The 16859-nt window shown below is 37.5% G+C and overlaps 1 protein-coding gene across 1 annotated transcript in view; it reads left to right on the top strand.

The window, feature by feature from the left end:
* The window catches only part of LOC126285149 (carboxypeptidase D-like), a 225740-nt gene that overhangs the window by 132720 nt on the left and 76161 nt on the right, over nt 1–16859 (top strand). Inside the window, exons 15-17 of the mRNA XM_049984464.1 lie at nt 6374–6452; nt 6720–6821; nt 12911–13019. Of these exons, the coding sequence (XP_049840421.1) occupies nt 6374–6452; nt 6720–6821; nt 12911–13019 (290 nt within the window). The remainder of the gene's footprint in view (nt 1–6373; nt 6453–6719; nt 6822–12910; nt 13020–16859) is intronic.

The following is a 16859-nucleotide window of genomic DNA, read 5'->3' as shown; positions in this document are numbered from 1 at the left end:
AAATGGCTCATCCTCAAAGAGTTGATTTTTAAATGAGAGTTAGATGCTCTGTGATTTAAGAACTTAATGTACATTCTCGCACATACTTGTGTAAAAGGAAATTTACTTTGAAAGTAATGCTTTTCAAACTACTATTCTTAATATTTTCTTGCGACCTGTCAGAAATGGTTCATTTCAGGAGTTGCCAGAGAGCACCACATAACAGGTGCCACCATGCTTGTGCAGCTACAGTGACTTAGGAAGCCTGTATATTTGTACATGTAAAACATTAAAAGATCTTCTGTTATGTCATAAAAGAAACAGGACATCAGAGGTTAGTCCGAGAGCATCGGAATATCATGAACCATGCTAAAATGCCCACATTTAAAGTGCATACTTAAAGTGCACATTCGTATGTCCAGATTCCCAATGAAGTAGGCCTTGACCTGATATTAAGCTTTTCAGTGTGGTTTTCAGGATGTAAATTTTTTTGGAGTACCAGAACTGTATTATCTCATGTTTGGTTCTTTTTTATGGCATAATGCCATATGTGCTAGAAGATGAAATGCTGTGAAGAGTTGAAACTAGATAATAGTTTCAAATACATTGACTGCCTCAGACAAAAATAACTTCATTGTTCTGCAAGTGGAACTGAAACGTGTATATTTTGTAACAGATGCCATCAAACTGTATTCAGGACAGTGGAAATTAAAATGTCCTGTGGTGCCTCTCTTGCTCTCAATCGCCTGGGTTGGCATTCTGCCCCTCGCAATTAATACTAGATGGGATTATTTGTAATCGTGAGAACAAAAACTCTTCAGAAAACTTAAGCTCTTTATTGCCTATTAGCTAATAACATGTTATTTGTGTGACATAAAATTAAATATAGGATACATAAAACCAGTAGAGATAAGAGACAAGCAAGACAGTACACATGTTTTCAATCCTTAGCTCCTGGCATATTTTTCTCTCTAATCTTGCTACAGCTTTACATGGTGTACTTTCCTTTCTGCAAAACATTTTGCTACATGAAAAATCTAAATGTTGCTGCCTAATACTCAGAAAGCTGTTAATACAAATAACACCTAGGACTGCTGTGGTTTCTCGATTCAATTACATCTATTTTGTCACTGTCTGCTAGTTAAAACAAAGTAGGCCTTCCTAATATTGCAGCAATTGTTCCACACCCCACCTCCCCCCATGAACCATGGATCTTGCCGTTGGTGGGGAGGCTTGCGTGCCTCAGCGATACAGATAGCCGTACCGTAGGTGCAACCACAATGGAGGGGTATCTGTTGAGAGGCCAGACAAACATGTGGTTCCTGAAGAGGGGCAGCAGCCTTTTCAGTAGTTGCAGGGGCAACAGTCTGGATGATTGACTGGTCTGGCCTTGCAACATCATTAACCAAAACGGCCTTGCTGTGCTGGTACTGCGAACGGCTGAAAGCAAGGGGGAAACTACAGCCGTAATTTTCCCCTAGGACATGCAGCTTTACTGTATGATTAAATGATGATGGCGTCCTCGTGGGTAAAATATTCCGGAGGTAAAATAGTCCCCCATTCGGATCTCCGGGTGGGGACTACTCAGGAGGACGTCGTTATCAGGTGAAAGAAAACTGGTGTTCTAGGATCGGAGTGTGGAATGTCAGATCCCTTAATCGGGCAGGTAGGTTAGAAAATTTAAAAAGGGAAATGGATAGGTTAAAGTTAGATATAGTGGGAATTAGTGAAGTTCGGTGGCAGGAGGAACAAGACTTTTGGTCAGGTGTATACAGGGTTATAAATACAAAATCAAATATGGGTAATGCAGGAGTAGGTTCAATAATGAATAAAAAAATAGGATTGTGGGTAAGCTACTACAAACAGCATAGTGAACACATTATTGTGGCCAAGATAGACACAAAGCCCATGCCTACTACAGTAGTACAAGTTTATATGCCAACTAGCTCTGCAGATAACGAAGAAATTGAAGAAATGTATGATGAGATAAAAGAAATGATTCAGGTAGTGAAGGGAGACGAAAATTTAATAGTCATGGGAGACTGGAATTCGTCAGTAGGAAACGGAGAGAAGGAAACATAGTAGGTGAACATGGATTGATGCTAAGAAATGAAAGAGGAAGCCATCTGGTAGAATTTTGCACAGAGCATAACTTAATCATAGCTAACACTTGGTTCAAGAATCATAAAAGAAGGTTGTATACATGGAAGAATCCTGGAGATACTAAAAGGTATCAGATAGATTATATAATGATAAGACAGAGATTTAGGAACCAGGTTTTAAATTGTAAGACATTTCCAGGGGCAGATGTGGACTCTGACCACAATCTATTGGTTATGACCTGTAGATTAAAACTGAAGAAACTGCAAAAAGGTGGGAATTTAAGGACATGGGATCTGGATAAGCTGCAAGAACCAGAGGTTGTACAGAGTTTCAAGGAGAGCATAAGGGAACAATTGACAGGAATAGGGGGAATAAATACAGTAGAAGAAGAATGGGTAGCTCTGAAGGATGAAGTAGTGAAGGCAGCAGAGGACATAGTAGGTAAAAATACGAGGGCTAGTAGAAATCCTTGGGTAACAGAAGAAATACTGAATTTAATTGATGAAAGGAGAAAATATAAAAATGCAGTAAATGAAGCAGGGAAAAAGGAATACAAACGTCTCAAAAAAGAGATCGAGAGGAAATGCAAAATGGCTAAGCAGGCATGGCTAGAGGACAAATGTAAGGATGTAGAGGGTTATCTCACTAGGGGTAAGATAGATACTGCCTACAGGAAAATTAAAGAGACCTTTGCAGAAAAGAGAACCACTTGTATGAATATCAAGAGCTCAGATGGAAACCCAGTTCTAAGCAAAGAAGGGAAAGCAGAAAGGTGGCGGGAGTATATAGAGGGCCTATACAAGGGCAATGTACTTGAGGACAATGTTATGGAAATGGAAGAGGATATAGACGAAGATGAAATGGGAGGTACGATACTGCGTGAAGAGTTTGACAGGGCACTGAAAGACCTCAGTTGAAACAAGGTCCCGGGAGTAGACAACATTCCATTAGAACTACTGACGGCCTTGGGAGAGCCAGTCCTAACAAAACTCTACCATCTGGTGAGCAAGATGTATGAGACAGGCGAAATACCCTCAGACTTCAAGAAGAATATAATAATTCCAATCCCAAAGAAAGCAGGTGCTGACAGATGTGAAAATTACCGAACAATCAGTCTAATAAGTCACGGATGCAAAATACTAACACGTATTCTCTACAGACGAATGGAAAAACTGGTAGAAGTTGACCTCGGGGAAGATCAGTTTGGATTCCGTAGAAATGTTGGAACACTTGAGGTAATACTGACTCTACAACTTATCTTAGAAGCTAGATTAAGGAAAGGCAAACCTACGTTTTTAGCATTTGTAGACTTAGAGAAAGCTTTTGACAATGTTGACTGGCATACACTCTTTCAAATTGTGAAGGTGGCAGGGGTAAAATACAGGGAGCGAAAGGCTGTTTACAATTTGTACAGAAACCAGATGGCAGGCATAAGAGTCGAGGGGCATGAAAGGGAAGCAGTGGTTGTGAAAGGAGTGAGTCAGGGTTGTAGCCTCTCCCCGATGTTATTCAATCTGTATATTGAGCAAGCAGTAAAGGAAACAAAAGAAAAATTTGGAGTAGGTATTAAAATCCATGGAGAAGAAATAAAAACTTCGAGGTTCGCCGATGACATTGTAATTCTGTCAGAGACAGGCAAAGGACTTGGAAGAGCAGTTGAACGGAATGGACAGTGTCATGAATGAAGGGTATAAGATGAATATCAACAAAAGCAAAACGAGGATAATGGAATGTAGACGAATTAAGTCGGGTGATACTGAGGGAATTAGATTAGGAAATGCGACACTTAAAGTTGTAAAATAACTGATGATGGTCGAAGTAGAGAGGATATAAAATGTAGACTGGCAATGGCAAGGAAAGCATTTCTGAAGAAGAGAAATTTGTTAACATCGAATATAGATTTATGTATCAGGAAGTCGTTTTTGAAAGTATTTGTTTGGAGTGTAGCCATGTATGGAAGTGAAACATGGACGATAACTAGTTCGGACAAGAAGAGAATAGAAGCTTTCGAAATGTGGTGCTACAGAAGAATGCTGAAGATAAGGTTGATAGATCACGTAACTAATGAGGAGGTATTGAATAGGATTGGGGAGAAGAGAAGTTTGTGGCACAACTTGACTAGGTGAAGGGATCGGTTGGTAGGACATGTTTTGAGGCATCAAGGGATCACAAATTTAGCATTGGAGGGCAGCGTGGAGGGTAAAAATCGTAGAGGGAGACCAAGAGATGAATACACTAAGCAGATTCAGAAGGATGTAGGTTGCAGTAGGTTCTGGGAGATGAAGAAGCTTGCACAGGATAGAGTAGCATGGAGAGCTGCATCAAACCAGTCTCAGGACTGAAGACAACAACAACAACAACAACAACAACACACCCCAAATAAATGATACTGTTTTGGCACAAATGGTCATTTTTATAACACGACAGAATATAATTCACAAAGTACCAATATCAAATATGTATTAGGCCTACTACAAGCAAAAAGCTTTATGTTAGGAAATAGTGTCACATTTCATTGATAAGCTCCTGTTTCTCAAGCATGAGATAGAAAAGTAGTAGTATGAAATTTTTATATAAAATTGGAATTGTCATATTCTTCTATAATATGTGTAATGTCCCCATTCCTTCTCCTTCCTTGTTCTGACAAACAATCTTGTCGTCACTAATTCTGTAAATTTTTGTGCCATTCTCAAAACTTATTTGCCGGTTAACTTCATTAACCCTGGTAATCACTAATCCTGTAAATATTTCTGCCATTGTCAGAACTTATTTGCCGGTTAACTTCACTAACTCTGCCAGAATCACCAGTTTAGTTATCCTGCAACTATTCTCTGGTTAAGTGTTGTTACATGTTCATACAATGCGTTTTCCACACTAAGTCCAGAATAGAACTGAAGCGGCTGCTAGCTGGGGACTGTACAACTAACTGACCCTTACTAATATAGTGGTCTGTCCAAACATTTTCTGTCAAAATTTCATTTTCTTGGATACACTGTAATATTTCTTAGTTGTTATTCCTGTTAGTCATTTATTTCCACTCTAGTAATCTGACTCTATGGACTCCGCTAGTAATTATAACAACACTGATCATTCGAAAACCCAATCAACCACATAATCAGACAGCAATTGGCATTCATCCATTCAGCTTTACTCCACTCAGCTCGTGCAGCCAGTCCAGTTTTTGTCTGCAGAAAATTTCATTTCGAGATGCAACGAGGATTCACTCGACAGAGGCATCACATACACTATGCACGCATTCAGAAATAAACTTAGAATGTGTTCAAAAACCAACAAGGATGCATTTCAAAATCATATGATAGATCAACATGTGCTGGATGCTAGGCACTTTTTGACTATGGTTTTTGCCCTCAAGCATATGAATTTGGTGCGCCCCTTCCTAGATCGAGGCCTGGTGCACATGCGTGAATCTGGCAGCTCTGGCATGCAAGTAACATCTATCTGCTTGCTGCCACTGCTTACACAGCCAACAGCCACATTTCTGTAACCAGAAGCAGGAGAAAGTACTAGTCATATATGACTCAACTTCGCATGTGCATGAGCCCGCTTGTAACTGCTCAAACGAATCTAATGTAAATGGTTGTGACGTCATGCTCATCAGAGGCAATTTGTTGTTATGAAGTATTCCATAGTCTTCCTAAAGCCTTTGACACATGTTGCAGTTGGCAGACACTTGTATGAGCACTGTGTTTTGTTGTTGTATACGGCACATTTCCTTTACAATTTGTATTTTATTGTAGTTTTTTCTCTAGTTCACGTTTTATTGCTGCAGTATTATCCTGCAAAAGCGGGATACAGTAATATCCTTTGTTAGAGTTTCGGTTCTTACCTGTCAAAATTACAAAAATTTAACTGAAAACTAAAACAGTGAAAGAATACCGGAATTCTAAAAAATCACTGGGTTTTTCCTAGTTTTTCCCCAGATGAAAAAATTCCCGAATTTTTCCCGATTCTGCGGTTGTCCCGGGTCGTATACACTCTGGTTTTTTAAATGTTCATTTGATGGGCTGTGATTAGAGTACCACTGTTGCTGTGCTGTTATGTTTTATTGCTTTTCTGACACTAATGTAATACCTTATTCATATTGAGTACCACTTAAGAAAAGTTCCTTTAACTTCAGCAGAGAATTAATGTATATTTGTAACTTAAATGAAAATCAGAAAACATACTATTTTGCAGCCAAGAAAAACTTTCAATCATTTATGGCCTACAGTATAAAGCTGCAACCAAAGCATGTCTCAAACATTCATAATTGTCTTCTCTGTCTGTGCAGTGTACCAAATGCTGAGCTGGATACTGTGAATGAAGCAGTGATTAAGATGTTGTCTGATAGTTATTCGGAACACATGCCGGTTAGTATTTCAGTCACTTGTTTGTGTCATCAATCTGTACAGTAATAGCTCTTGTTATTATCTGCAGAATTTTAGAGTATTATGTGTGAACCTTTTCCTGTGTTTATTTTATTTAGTGTTTATTTCCCAAAGGCACTTCCTTTGAAAGAACCAGATAAGAGTTGACAAAGAGACTACAGACTGTGTTAAAATTGTTCATAGAAAAAACATACAGAATGTTGTATTGCTCCAGTTTACATAATTTATATGCTTCCAAAATATTTTCAGGCAATTAAAGACTGTCCTGCCACAGCTGTTGGTAATGAGAGATGGATGAATGCAGAAAACCAGATCCTTGCCACAGTTTACCAAGACTTCTCTGTTCCAATGGTAATGATTGTTAGACAGCCCTTTCTTTTCTCTTTTATCAATGGAATTAAGAGTATCTTACTATTTAAATTAATTTACATTCTTTTTAGGGTAAATTGTTAGTTTATTTAGTGAACTTAGTGATGTGTCTGTTGTTTTCTTTTCTTTTTAGTCACTTATTTTTTTGTTTTATTTCACCACCAGTAGAAAGTTCCGAATCTATTCACACTGTGCATGAAATTGTGTATTTAGCATGCAGATTCAGAGTCATATTAATACATACCACATTATTGTGTTCACATTTTGACACCTCTGCTCCTTTTTGTTGTTGTTGATAAGCTGTAGTAAGAACAAACACAATTTATGGAATGTAGTACTTTATAGAGATACATGTAAAATATAATGAAGTTCAGGCTGTACATGGTACAGAACACATCGACAGTAATACAGGTTACAGAATAGGCCAAGCACTCATTTGCAATTGCTTATATAATACTGTTTCTTTGGCGGATCATCTGAGCATGCCAGGGACCTGACCGAGCTGGCCTCTGTAAGCGGGCCTGTGAACAGTTTGGATGTGCAATCTCTGTCATTGTGCATGTAATGAGTGAAAGTACATCAAGACATAGTCAGAAACTTCGGGTTGCACTCCATAATCAGTGTACTAGTCATCTTCAAGTGATTTACACATGAACTAAATGTGCTTACTAAGATGGATTTACATCAAACAATAGTTTTTGTAATAGTCTAAGTTGGTTCTAGAGTGACAGCAACAATTAGCAAGAGAGTGCAGTCCTTGGAGCAAGAAATGGAATATTTATGGTAGATTAAACTGAGTTCACGGACAGGACTTTAATCCTTTTGTTTCTGGTGATCTCTCACTAGAGCAATCACATGTACCTAGCAACTCAACAGAAAGCCTTAACTTGCACTAACTTTTCTGTTCTGTAATCAACCAATTTTCTCTGTCCATGCTAGAGGTGCCACTAAAGCAAAGCTAAATCAGTGAAGGCTGGAATGAGGCTTGTCACCGACTCTTATTTGAATGTCTTAGAGTGTGTATGTCTGGCAGACATAATATACATAACAATAGACTTTCAGGTGAACAATGACAGCATTTCAATGTAATTTACGAGAAAATTTATGTCATTAGGAAGAAGGTTATTGTGTAAAGGTTCCACAGTTCATAAGTATTTGAAGAAAGTAATATTTCAGAACTGCCAAGTGCTGCTGGCGGAAATATATTAACTGCTGGCTTCAGTAATCGGATTAACTTACAGTACCATGAATTATTTACAGTAGCCCGCATGGCAAAATTCTTACTGTGGGATCAATTAAAATAAAAGCTGTCCTGTCTCACTGTCACCTGTAGTAAAATAGATTAAACAGTAACAATAAAATATACTGACAGAGTTAATCAGCCTATGTACTGTCATAATCAGATTCCATCTTTTTGTGTGAAGTGTACTCTACGTACTGACAACTGTACATGAGATTTATGTTTAAAGCACACAAGTTGACCACACATAGCATCTACACTATATGAAAGCACCTAAAAGTGCTTACGCTATCCATACAAACGTAAAACAAGGAGCTTACAAATTAAAAGGCAGCTGCAGCATTCAAAATGTAATTGATACAAACATGTTATTGGTGAAAATATATGCAAGATGTGATCAAAAAGTAAAGGGAATTTTTAATTTTCAGAATTTTTTATTTTATTGATGTGTGTTTGCATTTTCAGTTGCTTTGATTCAGCTGTTTTCAATATTTAGTTTATTGTTGATAGTCAAAAAGGTAATACATGTTTCGTTTGTCAAATTTTTATTTTCAAAAAAGATGGATCAAAGAATTTGCATTAAATTTTGCTTAAAAAATGGAATAAAGTGCACACACCACATACTAAATGTTGAGTATGATGAATCTGCTCTGAGTAGCCAAGAGTTTACAAGTGGTATAAATGTTTCAAAGAGGGTCAAGAAGACGATTAAGACGACAATTGTCCTAGATGCCCTAGAACATTGATTACTGATGAGTGTGTGGAAGAAGTAAAGAAATTGATTCTGGAAAATCACTGAATCACCACCAGAGAGGTTGCCGAAGATGTCGGTGTATCCCTTGTCTCGCGACATGACAATCTCTCTCTCTCTCTCTCTCTCTCTCTCTCTCTCTCTCTCTCTCTCTCTCTCTCTCTCTCTCTATTTTTTTTTTTTTTTTTAATAAAGAAGTTTTGGGTCTGAAACATGTAGCAACAAAGTTTGTTGCAAAATAGTTGAATTTCAACCAAAAACAATGTCATGTAGATACTGGTCAGGAACTGCTAAATTGATCCAGAACTTCCAGGACAATAATCCAGAACTTCTAAACATGGTTATAACAGGTGACAAAACATGGGTATGTGGGTATGATGTCAAAAACCAAAATTCAGTAGTCCCAATGAAAACTGCCTTAAGAACTAAGATGAAAGGAAATTCAACAAGTTTGATCACATGTAGAGATTGTCCTCACTGTTTCTTCAGTTAAAGTGGGATAGTACATCATGAGTTTCTGTCTTATGGTTGTATGGTCAATAAGGAATCCAACTGGAAGTTGTGCACTATTTGCATGAAGCAATCCAAAGACAATGACAAGAACTGTAGCAAAAACGTCTATTGGAAACTGCATCATGATACTGCTCCTGCTCACACCTCTATGCTTGTTTGTGATATTTTGCCAAGAAACAAAACCATTGTTGCCTCAGCTACCTTATTTGCCGCATATGGACACTGTTACTTCTTTCTGTTCCTGAGGCTGAAGAGAACTATGAAAGGACATTGTTTTGCCACCATTGATGAGATAAACACAGAATTGCTAACGAAAAGTGAGTGCTAGAAGTGCTTCCAAGATGGGAACAAGTGCTGGTGTAAGTGTATTAGAGCTGAGAGGGATCATGAGTAAATAAAGGCTCTTTAAGAAAAGCAAAATTTCCCATTTCTTTTTGATCACACCTTTTATGTATTATGCAAACTGATGATGGATGAAATTTATCTTGGTACAAATAAACATTTTTTTTTTTTAAAAAAAAGGATGATTTGTTTTTGTGAGGCATAATATGGGCTTCAATCCATATTTTTTCAAGTGATATAAATTATCTATATCAGTGCCACCTTTGTAATGTGAGGCAACAGAACTTGAATTCATTGGAAATTCTTGACAGAGATAACATTAAAAGTAGCCAAATGTCTAGAAAAAAATTAATAATTGTGGAAGCTGAGATTATTATGTATGTAGAGTCAGGTTATTATGTTTTTATAGTCACTGAGTACTGTGATAGAATGCAAAATATTACTGTTTCAATTATTACTATCATTTGGGTTACTGACACTGATATCACATTTCCTGATCAGCTATAAAATATTTTAATTGTGTCCTACATGGGCCAGTAACATTATGATATGAAATTACTTTTTCACCTGTAGTCATTCATTTTCATTGGAAGATGGTAATTTGCTTAGATGATATTCATTAATATCATTTGAAATTTGTGATCTCTGAACATAAAATGAAATCGCTTGTGTGGTTCTGCAATACAATTCCTCCTCCTCCTCCTCTTCCTCTTCTTCTTCTTCTTCTTCTTCTTCCATTACAGGGCAGCTAAGTTCTGTATTCAAGCCACATCTAGCTGTATGCTTTCTCTAATATTCCTTCACCTGTTCACTTTTTCCTTCCCTTTCTTCTTCTATCCACTTTATTCCCTGTGTATTTGGAACTAGTTTGGAAACCTTCGCTACTATTAATTTTGTTTCTAAATTTTGTTCTGCCTTGAAATTCTTGTGTGTGTGTGTGCCAATTTCTTCCAAATTTTTATGCACTTTCCTAAGCCTGTTGGATTTGCTTTTTAATTTTTCAAAATACTGAACAATCTTTTTTTGTCAGTCAACTAGAATCCATTTTTTAGTCTTCTTCCCTTCTTTAAGTCTTGTTTTTGAATTTTGTCACTAAAGTTTTCTGCATAAGTGTATGCTTCTGTTTTCCTGTGTCATTTACATGTTCCCACTGTTGTTCTGTTTCCCAGTATCTTCCTCACAATCAGTCTTTCCTTTTAATGGATTTCTTAATTTTCCTTCAATTGACCCAGAAATTAGTGTTTGTGATGCATGTGTGCATTCTAGCAATATTATTGTGTAGTAAGAATGAATTTTTTACACAATGGCTTTTTATTGTACACTGAGGGTACAAAAGTCATGGGGTAGTGATATGTACATGTACAGATGGCAGTAGTATTGTCTGCACATGGTATAAAAGGGCAGTGCATTAGTGGAGCCATCATTCATACTCCAGTGACTCATGAGAAAAGGTTTCTGGTGTGATGTATGCCCATGCGATAACAATTAACAGACTTTGAACACAGAATGATAGTTGAAGCTAGACGCATGGAACACTTCATTTTAGAAATTATTAGGGAATTCAATATTTTGAGATCCACAGTGTCAATGGTGTGCCGAGGATACCAAATTTCAGGCATTACCTCTCTCCACAGACTGCATAGAGCTGTCAGTGCTAACAGTCAAGCAACACTGCATGAAATAATCACAGAAATCAGTGTGGAACATATGGTGAATGTATGGATTTGGATGATGTGGTGAAATTTGGTGTTAATGGGCTATGGCAACAGACGACCGACGCGAGTACATTTGCCAACAGCATATCACCTGCAGTACCTCTCCTGGGCTCTGGTCCTAGATGACTGGAAAACTGTGCCCGGTCAGATGAGTCCTGATTTCAGTGATGATGATGATGATGATGGTAAGGTTTCAAGTATGGTGCAGACCCCACACACACATGATGATAGTAAGGCTTCAAGTATGGTGCGGGCCTCATAAACACATGGACCCAAGTTGTTAACAAGGCACTGTGTGAACTATTGGTGACTCCATAATGATGTGGACTGCATTTACATGGAATAGATTGGGTAGCCATTTGCAGCTATTGATGGACTTCATTTTCATAAACAACAATGGAATTTTTATGTGTGACAATGTGTATATCACTGGGCGACAACTCTTTGTGACTGGTTTGATGAACATTCTGAACCTTTTGAGCAAATGATTTTGCCACCCAGAACGCCCAACATGAATCCCATCACACATTTATGGAACATAATCGTGAGGTCAGTTTGTGCATGAAATACTGCACTAGAAGCACTTTCACAATTATAGATGGCTGTAGAGGCAGTGTGGCCCAATATTTCTGCAGGGGACTTACTACAACTTGTTGAGTCCATGCCATGAGGAGTTGCTTTGCTGCACTATTCTGGGTAAAAAGAGGTCTGACATGATATTAGACTTTTGTTCCTCAGTGTAAATTTCTTTTGTTAAGTGAAATGATAAGTCCTTCTTTCACTAATCGTGTACTAATGGCTTTTTTCACCTCCATGAGGCTGGATGACTTATCCCAGATTCTGTTCTATTTATATGCTTCAGTCAAACTTTTATAGGGAATTTCAGAGCTCACCCATAATTAGCAAATTAACTACTTTCAGCCTTCCCCTTATTCTTTCATGGTGCTGCAATTTTCACAAACACTGCAGGTTGTACTTTTCTTCCACCTGTTTAACATTTTTGTAAGTCACTATATCCACTTTTTCTGGCTTGCCAGTTTCATTTACAAGTATTACATGTTTTGGCTGTCTCACTTGTAAATGGATCTTTGCTCCATTGGAAATCATGCTTAGCTTACCAGAGCCAGTAACACCTGGCCTTTTGCTATTGTTACTGTCTTACCTTCTGAAAAATCACAAGATAAACAAAAAATTAAACTAGATCAATAAGCCATACTCTTATTTTTGCTTATCAGTTGGGAACTTCATCTATAAAATGAGGGACAGTTTTTTTCTGGAGTTCATCCACATTTCTTTTCTCCTTGATTGTGTCCATACGTCACAGTTTTCACTTTAAAAAAATAACTGTTGTAAAGACTAGTTTATTTTTTGCATGTTTTCCCTTGTTTCTATTGTGAAGAGAGAATGATTCTTATGTGATTTATTTTTCTTTGTACCAAAATTAAATCAATACTGTATCACATTTTAGTTGTTTTCCGTCTATTTTATTTTATTTTATTTTTATTTTTAGGTAGTGTCACATATAACATGCTGTCAGAATCCCCAGCTGTCTCAACTTACTCCACTTTGGATGCAGAATTTACGTCCACTAATGCGCTTCATTTCTGCAACACAACAAGGTTATCACCTTATATTTTAGTTAAATATTTAATTTATTTGCAAAATCACAAAATAGGCGATGGTCATGTCTCATAAAATGAAGAAATTAAAATTTTTGAGTATTCTGTTATTACTAATTGTAATTTAGTATGCAAACCTAATCATTTTGTTTACAGCTGACATGATTGGCACTAATGTTTATTTGTTACCCAAAGATATATTTTGCAGGCTGTTTCCATTATGTTTTATCATGTGAAATGTACCACCCAAAGTTTCTGATACGGGGTGTTTCTGGGGAAAAAGTAAATATCTGAGGAGATGGTTCTGATCACAGCTATTATAGCCTTATGAGAAGAGGAAACAATGATACATAGAGCTAGAGTACACAGCGGAGTTATTGATAGAATATTGATTATTCCTCCTATTAATGACTTCAACATACTTTCCAGCTCTCAATGCAGTAGTGTATGTGTGCTATTGAGGCTGCTTGTCTCTACAGAGTCCACAGTGTGAGGACTAGGCTCTTCTGTTCACATTTAGTCTGTAGGTTTCACTTTTTGTTCAGTGATACACAAGAATCAAGAACTGATTTGCCATTGATCATATGAGATGAAATAAGCTTCATCTTTAGTACATACCATAACAGAGATTTCTGAATGTCTATATGGTAAACAGATACAAAATAGTTAATATAAAAGCAATTTATAAATACCATAAATATTAAGACAATGCATATAGTGTTCAGTACACATTACAGGTACTAGCATAGTGACACAGTTAACATACTAAACTACCAAAAACAAAATATATTGGCAGTATATGAGATGGATAGATTGCTACTCATCATATAGTGGAGAAACTGTCGTAGACAGGCACAACAAAAAAACTGCTAAACAAGTAAGCTTTTATCCAAAAGGCCTTCCTGTGAATTAGACATCACACACACACAGGCATGAAAACACAATTAACATATGTGACCACTGACTCTGGCTGCCGTGTTCAGATGGAGAGCAGCAGCACATGATGGGAACAGCAGTCTGGGTGGTGGAGGGTAAGGAGTAGCATGGGGCAGGGAGGGGGGGACGGGTAGCAAGGTAGGTGTGGGGGACAGTTCGTTGGAACATCAAGGGATAAGGTGAGAAGAAAAGCTTTGTGCAGTTAGGTGGTTAGACAGAGGGTGGTGTTGGGGGTGGTGTAAAGGAGAGACATAAGTAGACTATGGGTTTGTTGGTGGAATAGAAGGCTGTGTGGTGCTGGAGTGGGAATAGGGAAGGGGATAAGTGGTTGAAGGACAGTGACTAACGATGGTTGAGACCAGGAGGGTTACGGGAATGTAGGATATATTCCAGGGAGAGTTCCCAACTGCTCAGTTCAGAAAAGCTGATGTTGGTAGGGAATATCCAGATGGCACAGGCTGTGAAGCAGTCATTGAAATGAAGAACATTGTGTTGGGCAGCATGCTCAGACCTGGGTGGTCCAGCTGTTTCTTGACCACAGTTTATTGGTGGCCACTCCTGGCGAGAGACAGCTTATTGGTTCTCATGCCCATGTATAACACAGCACAATGGTTGCAGCTTAGCTTGTAGATTACATGACTGGTTTCACAGGTAGCCCTGCTTTTGATGGAATAGGTGATGCTTGTGGCTGCACTGGAGTAGGTGGTGGTGGGAGGATGAAGCATACTCATATTTAAATAGCATGTACAGTGATTAAATACAATTAACAAATTAATATAAATGATACACAACAACATTCTTTAGATAGTGACTACAGCTATTATCTTACATTTTAATAACCATTGTACATTTGTCAATTGATAGGCCTACATAAGCAGAGTAAATGGTGAGTGTAGTTGCTTTTACCAAGTGATCTCAACACTAGTCAGATCATAAAGCTCTTTCACGCAGCAAAGTGAGTTGCCCAATAACAACTGTACAGTCTTTCTTTAAGGATTTTTAATGATGTGATCTGAGCACTTTGTGATAGTTTATGGATGATTTTTAAAGAATTCACTTTGTTTGTGTTACCAGTTTTTGTTAGTCCATACCATGATAGGTCATAATCTGTCTTCATTCTTGTGTTGTTGTCATGAATTTCTTCCCGACAACACCTATAATCCCACTGCTTTTTACAAATAGTACACAACATGCATGTACAGATTTACAACTGTCAGTAGTCTTAGCCTGGTAAAGAGATGGTGATAGTGATCTCTGGGACCAGTTTTACACATTATGCATAATGCTCTTTCATGTGCTTTCAAAAGTTTGGTAATATAAGAGGTGTGTCACCAAATGAGAAGGCCATAAGTAATATGTGATTGGAAGTGTCAAAAGTGCATTACCCTAAGGAAGTCCATACTTACCATGTCTCTAAATTTCCAAGGAAGCTAGTGACTCCTGAAATCTTTTTGCACACCTGGCTTATGTGTTCTCCCAGTTAAGTTTGGAATCAATATGCATTCCTGACAGTTTTACAGATTTTTTCTATGGCTTTGGGCAACTGTAAAAGAAGCTGTTGTGTTTTCTCTGAATTACAGAGTAATTTATTTGATCAGAAAAAGTGGAGGGAAAATTGGAGTGGTTCTTGTGTACTATTATCCAAAAATGAGGTATTCTGATGTGAGGTAGGCAGAGTTATGTCATCAGCACAGCATATGACAGTATGATTTATGTAATGAGGCAGGTTGTTGATAGTGATGATGAAGAAGAAGGGTCTACGAACTGAGCGCTGTGGAACACCAGTACTGACTACTGCCAGAGAGGAGTATTAATTTTTAACTACGGCAATCTGTCTTCTATTGTGAATATACAAATCTATTACTGCTGTTCTGGATTGCATACACCATAAAAACCACAAAATTCTAGTTTTGCTATGAGAATGTCAGAAGGAATTCAGATAAGTTCTTTGCTTGAATTGCATAAGACAAGTGACACTATATTACAGTTTTTGCAAGGTTTTAATGTCTGGTCGACCATTTCGATAATGGCTTGTTGTAATCCAACCAAACTGATTGTTTCTCAAAAGATTATATATCTCAAGACAGCTACTCAATTAGATATACATAAGTATCTCAAATACCTTAGAAAATTTTGATGTAACTGAGACTGGATGATAATTTTGAGGTAGATATTTATAACTATTTTTAAACACTGTGTAACTTTGGAAATTTTGACAGTAGTATGGAAAAGGTAGATTGGTTCGTGCCATGTAGAGGAGACATTGAGTTGCAGACAGGCACAACAACACGACTGCCATACATTTAAGCTTTCGCTCATGTGCTTAATTTGAGGGATTCTCTTGAGCTATAATGTGCCAAGTTGTCTTGCATTTGCTCAGTGTAACATCTGTGTACCTTTCATAGACAACCTTTTCTTCCCGTACAAGCTTAAGAGCTAGTTTTTATTATCAGTGAGCAGGTAAATCATAATTCTACATATTTTCTAAAGAAAGAGTATGATCCGGGTATCTTCCTGCCCAATTAATGAGGTTGCTAGAGCTTCTTTATTTTTTAAAAGTGCTTGGTATTTTGTGTAATTGAACCCTTTTGAATATTAGTGATATCTCTTTTCACGTGGAATCAACATACATGGTTGCTATATGCCAGTTACAGAACAGTATAAGTAAAGTTAGTGGCATCTATCAACACTTACATTTATCATTTGTGTTCGTAGCAGTATTGTATCAGCTGCTGGTGAAAATCATAAAAGAGATGATGCTGACACAATTTAAAGGCACATAAAAGGTCAAAACTTTTTACATAAATTGGAGTTGTAGAAATAATCAATAACTGACTTGTTGAAAGAACCACAAAAATGTCTAACGCAACTCCCTACAAATTAAACTTGGATGGCTGAGAGGGG

The sequence above is a fragment of the Schistocerca gregaria genome, chromosome 8, assembly GCF_023897955.1.
Source record: "Schistocerca gregaria isolate iqSchGreg1 chromosome 8, iqSchGreg1.2, whole genome shotgun sequence".
In the NCBI taxonomy this organism is placed as follows: domain Eukaryota; kingdom Metazoa; phylum Arthropoda; class Insecta; order Orthoptera; family Acrididae; genus Schistocerca; species Schistocerca gregaria.
The sequence above is the reverse complement of the archived record's forward strand: the minus strand, read 5'-3'. Positions and strand labels throughout refer to the sequence as shown.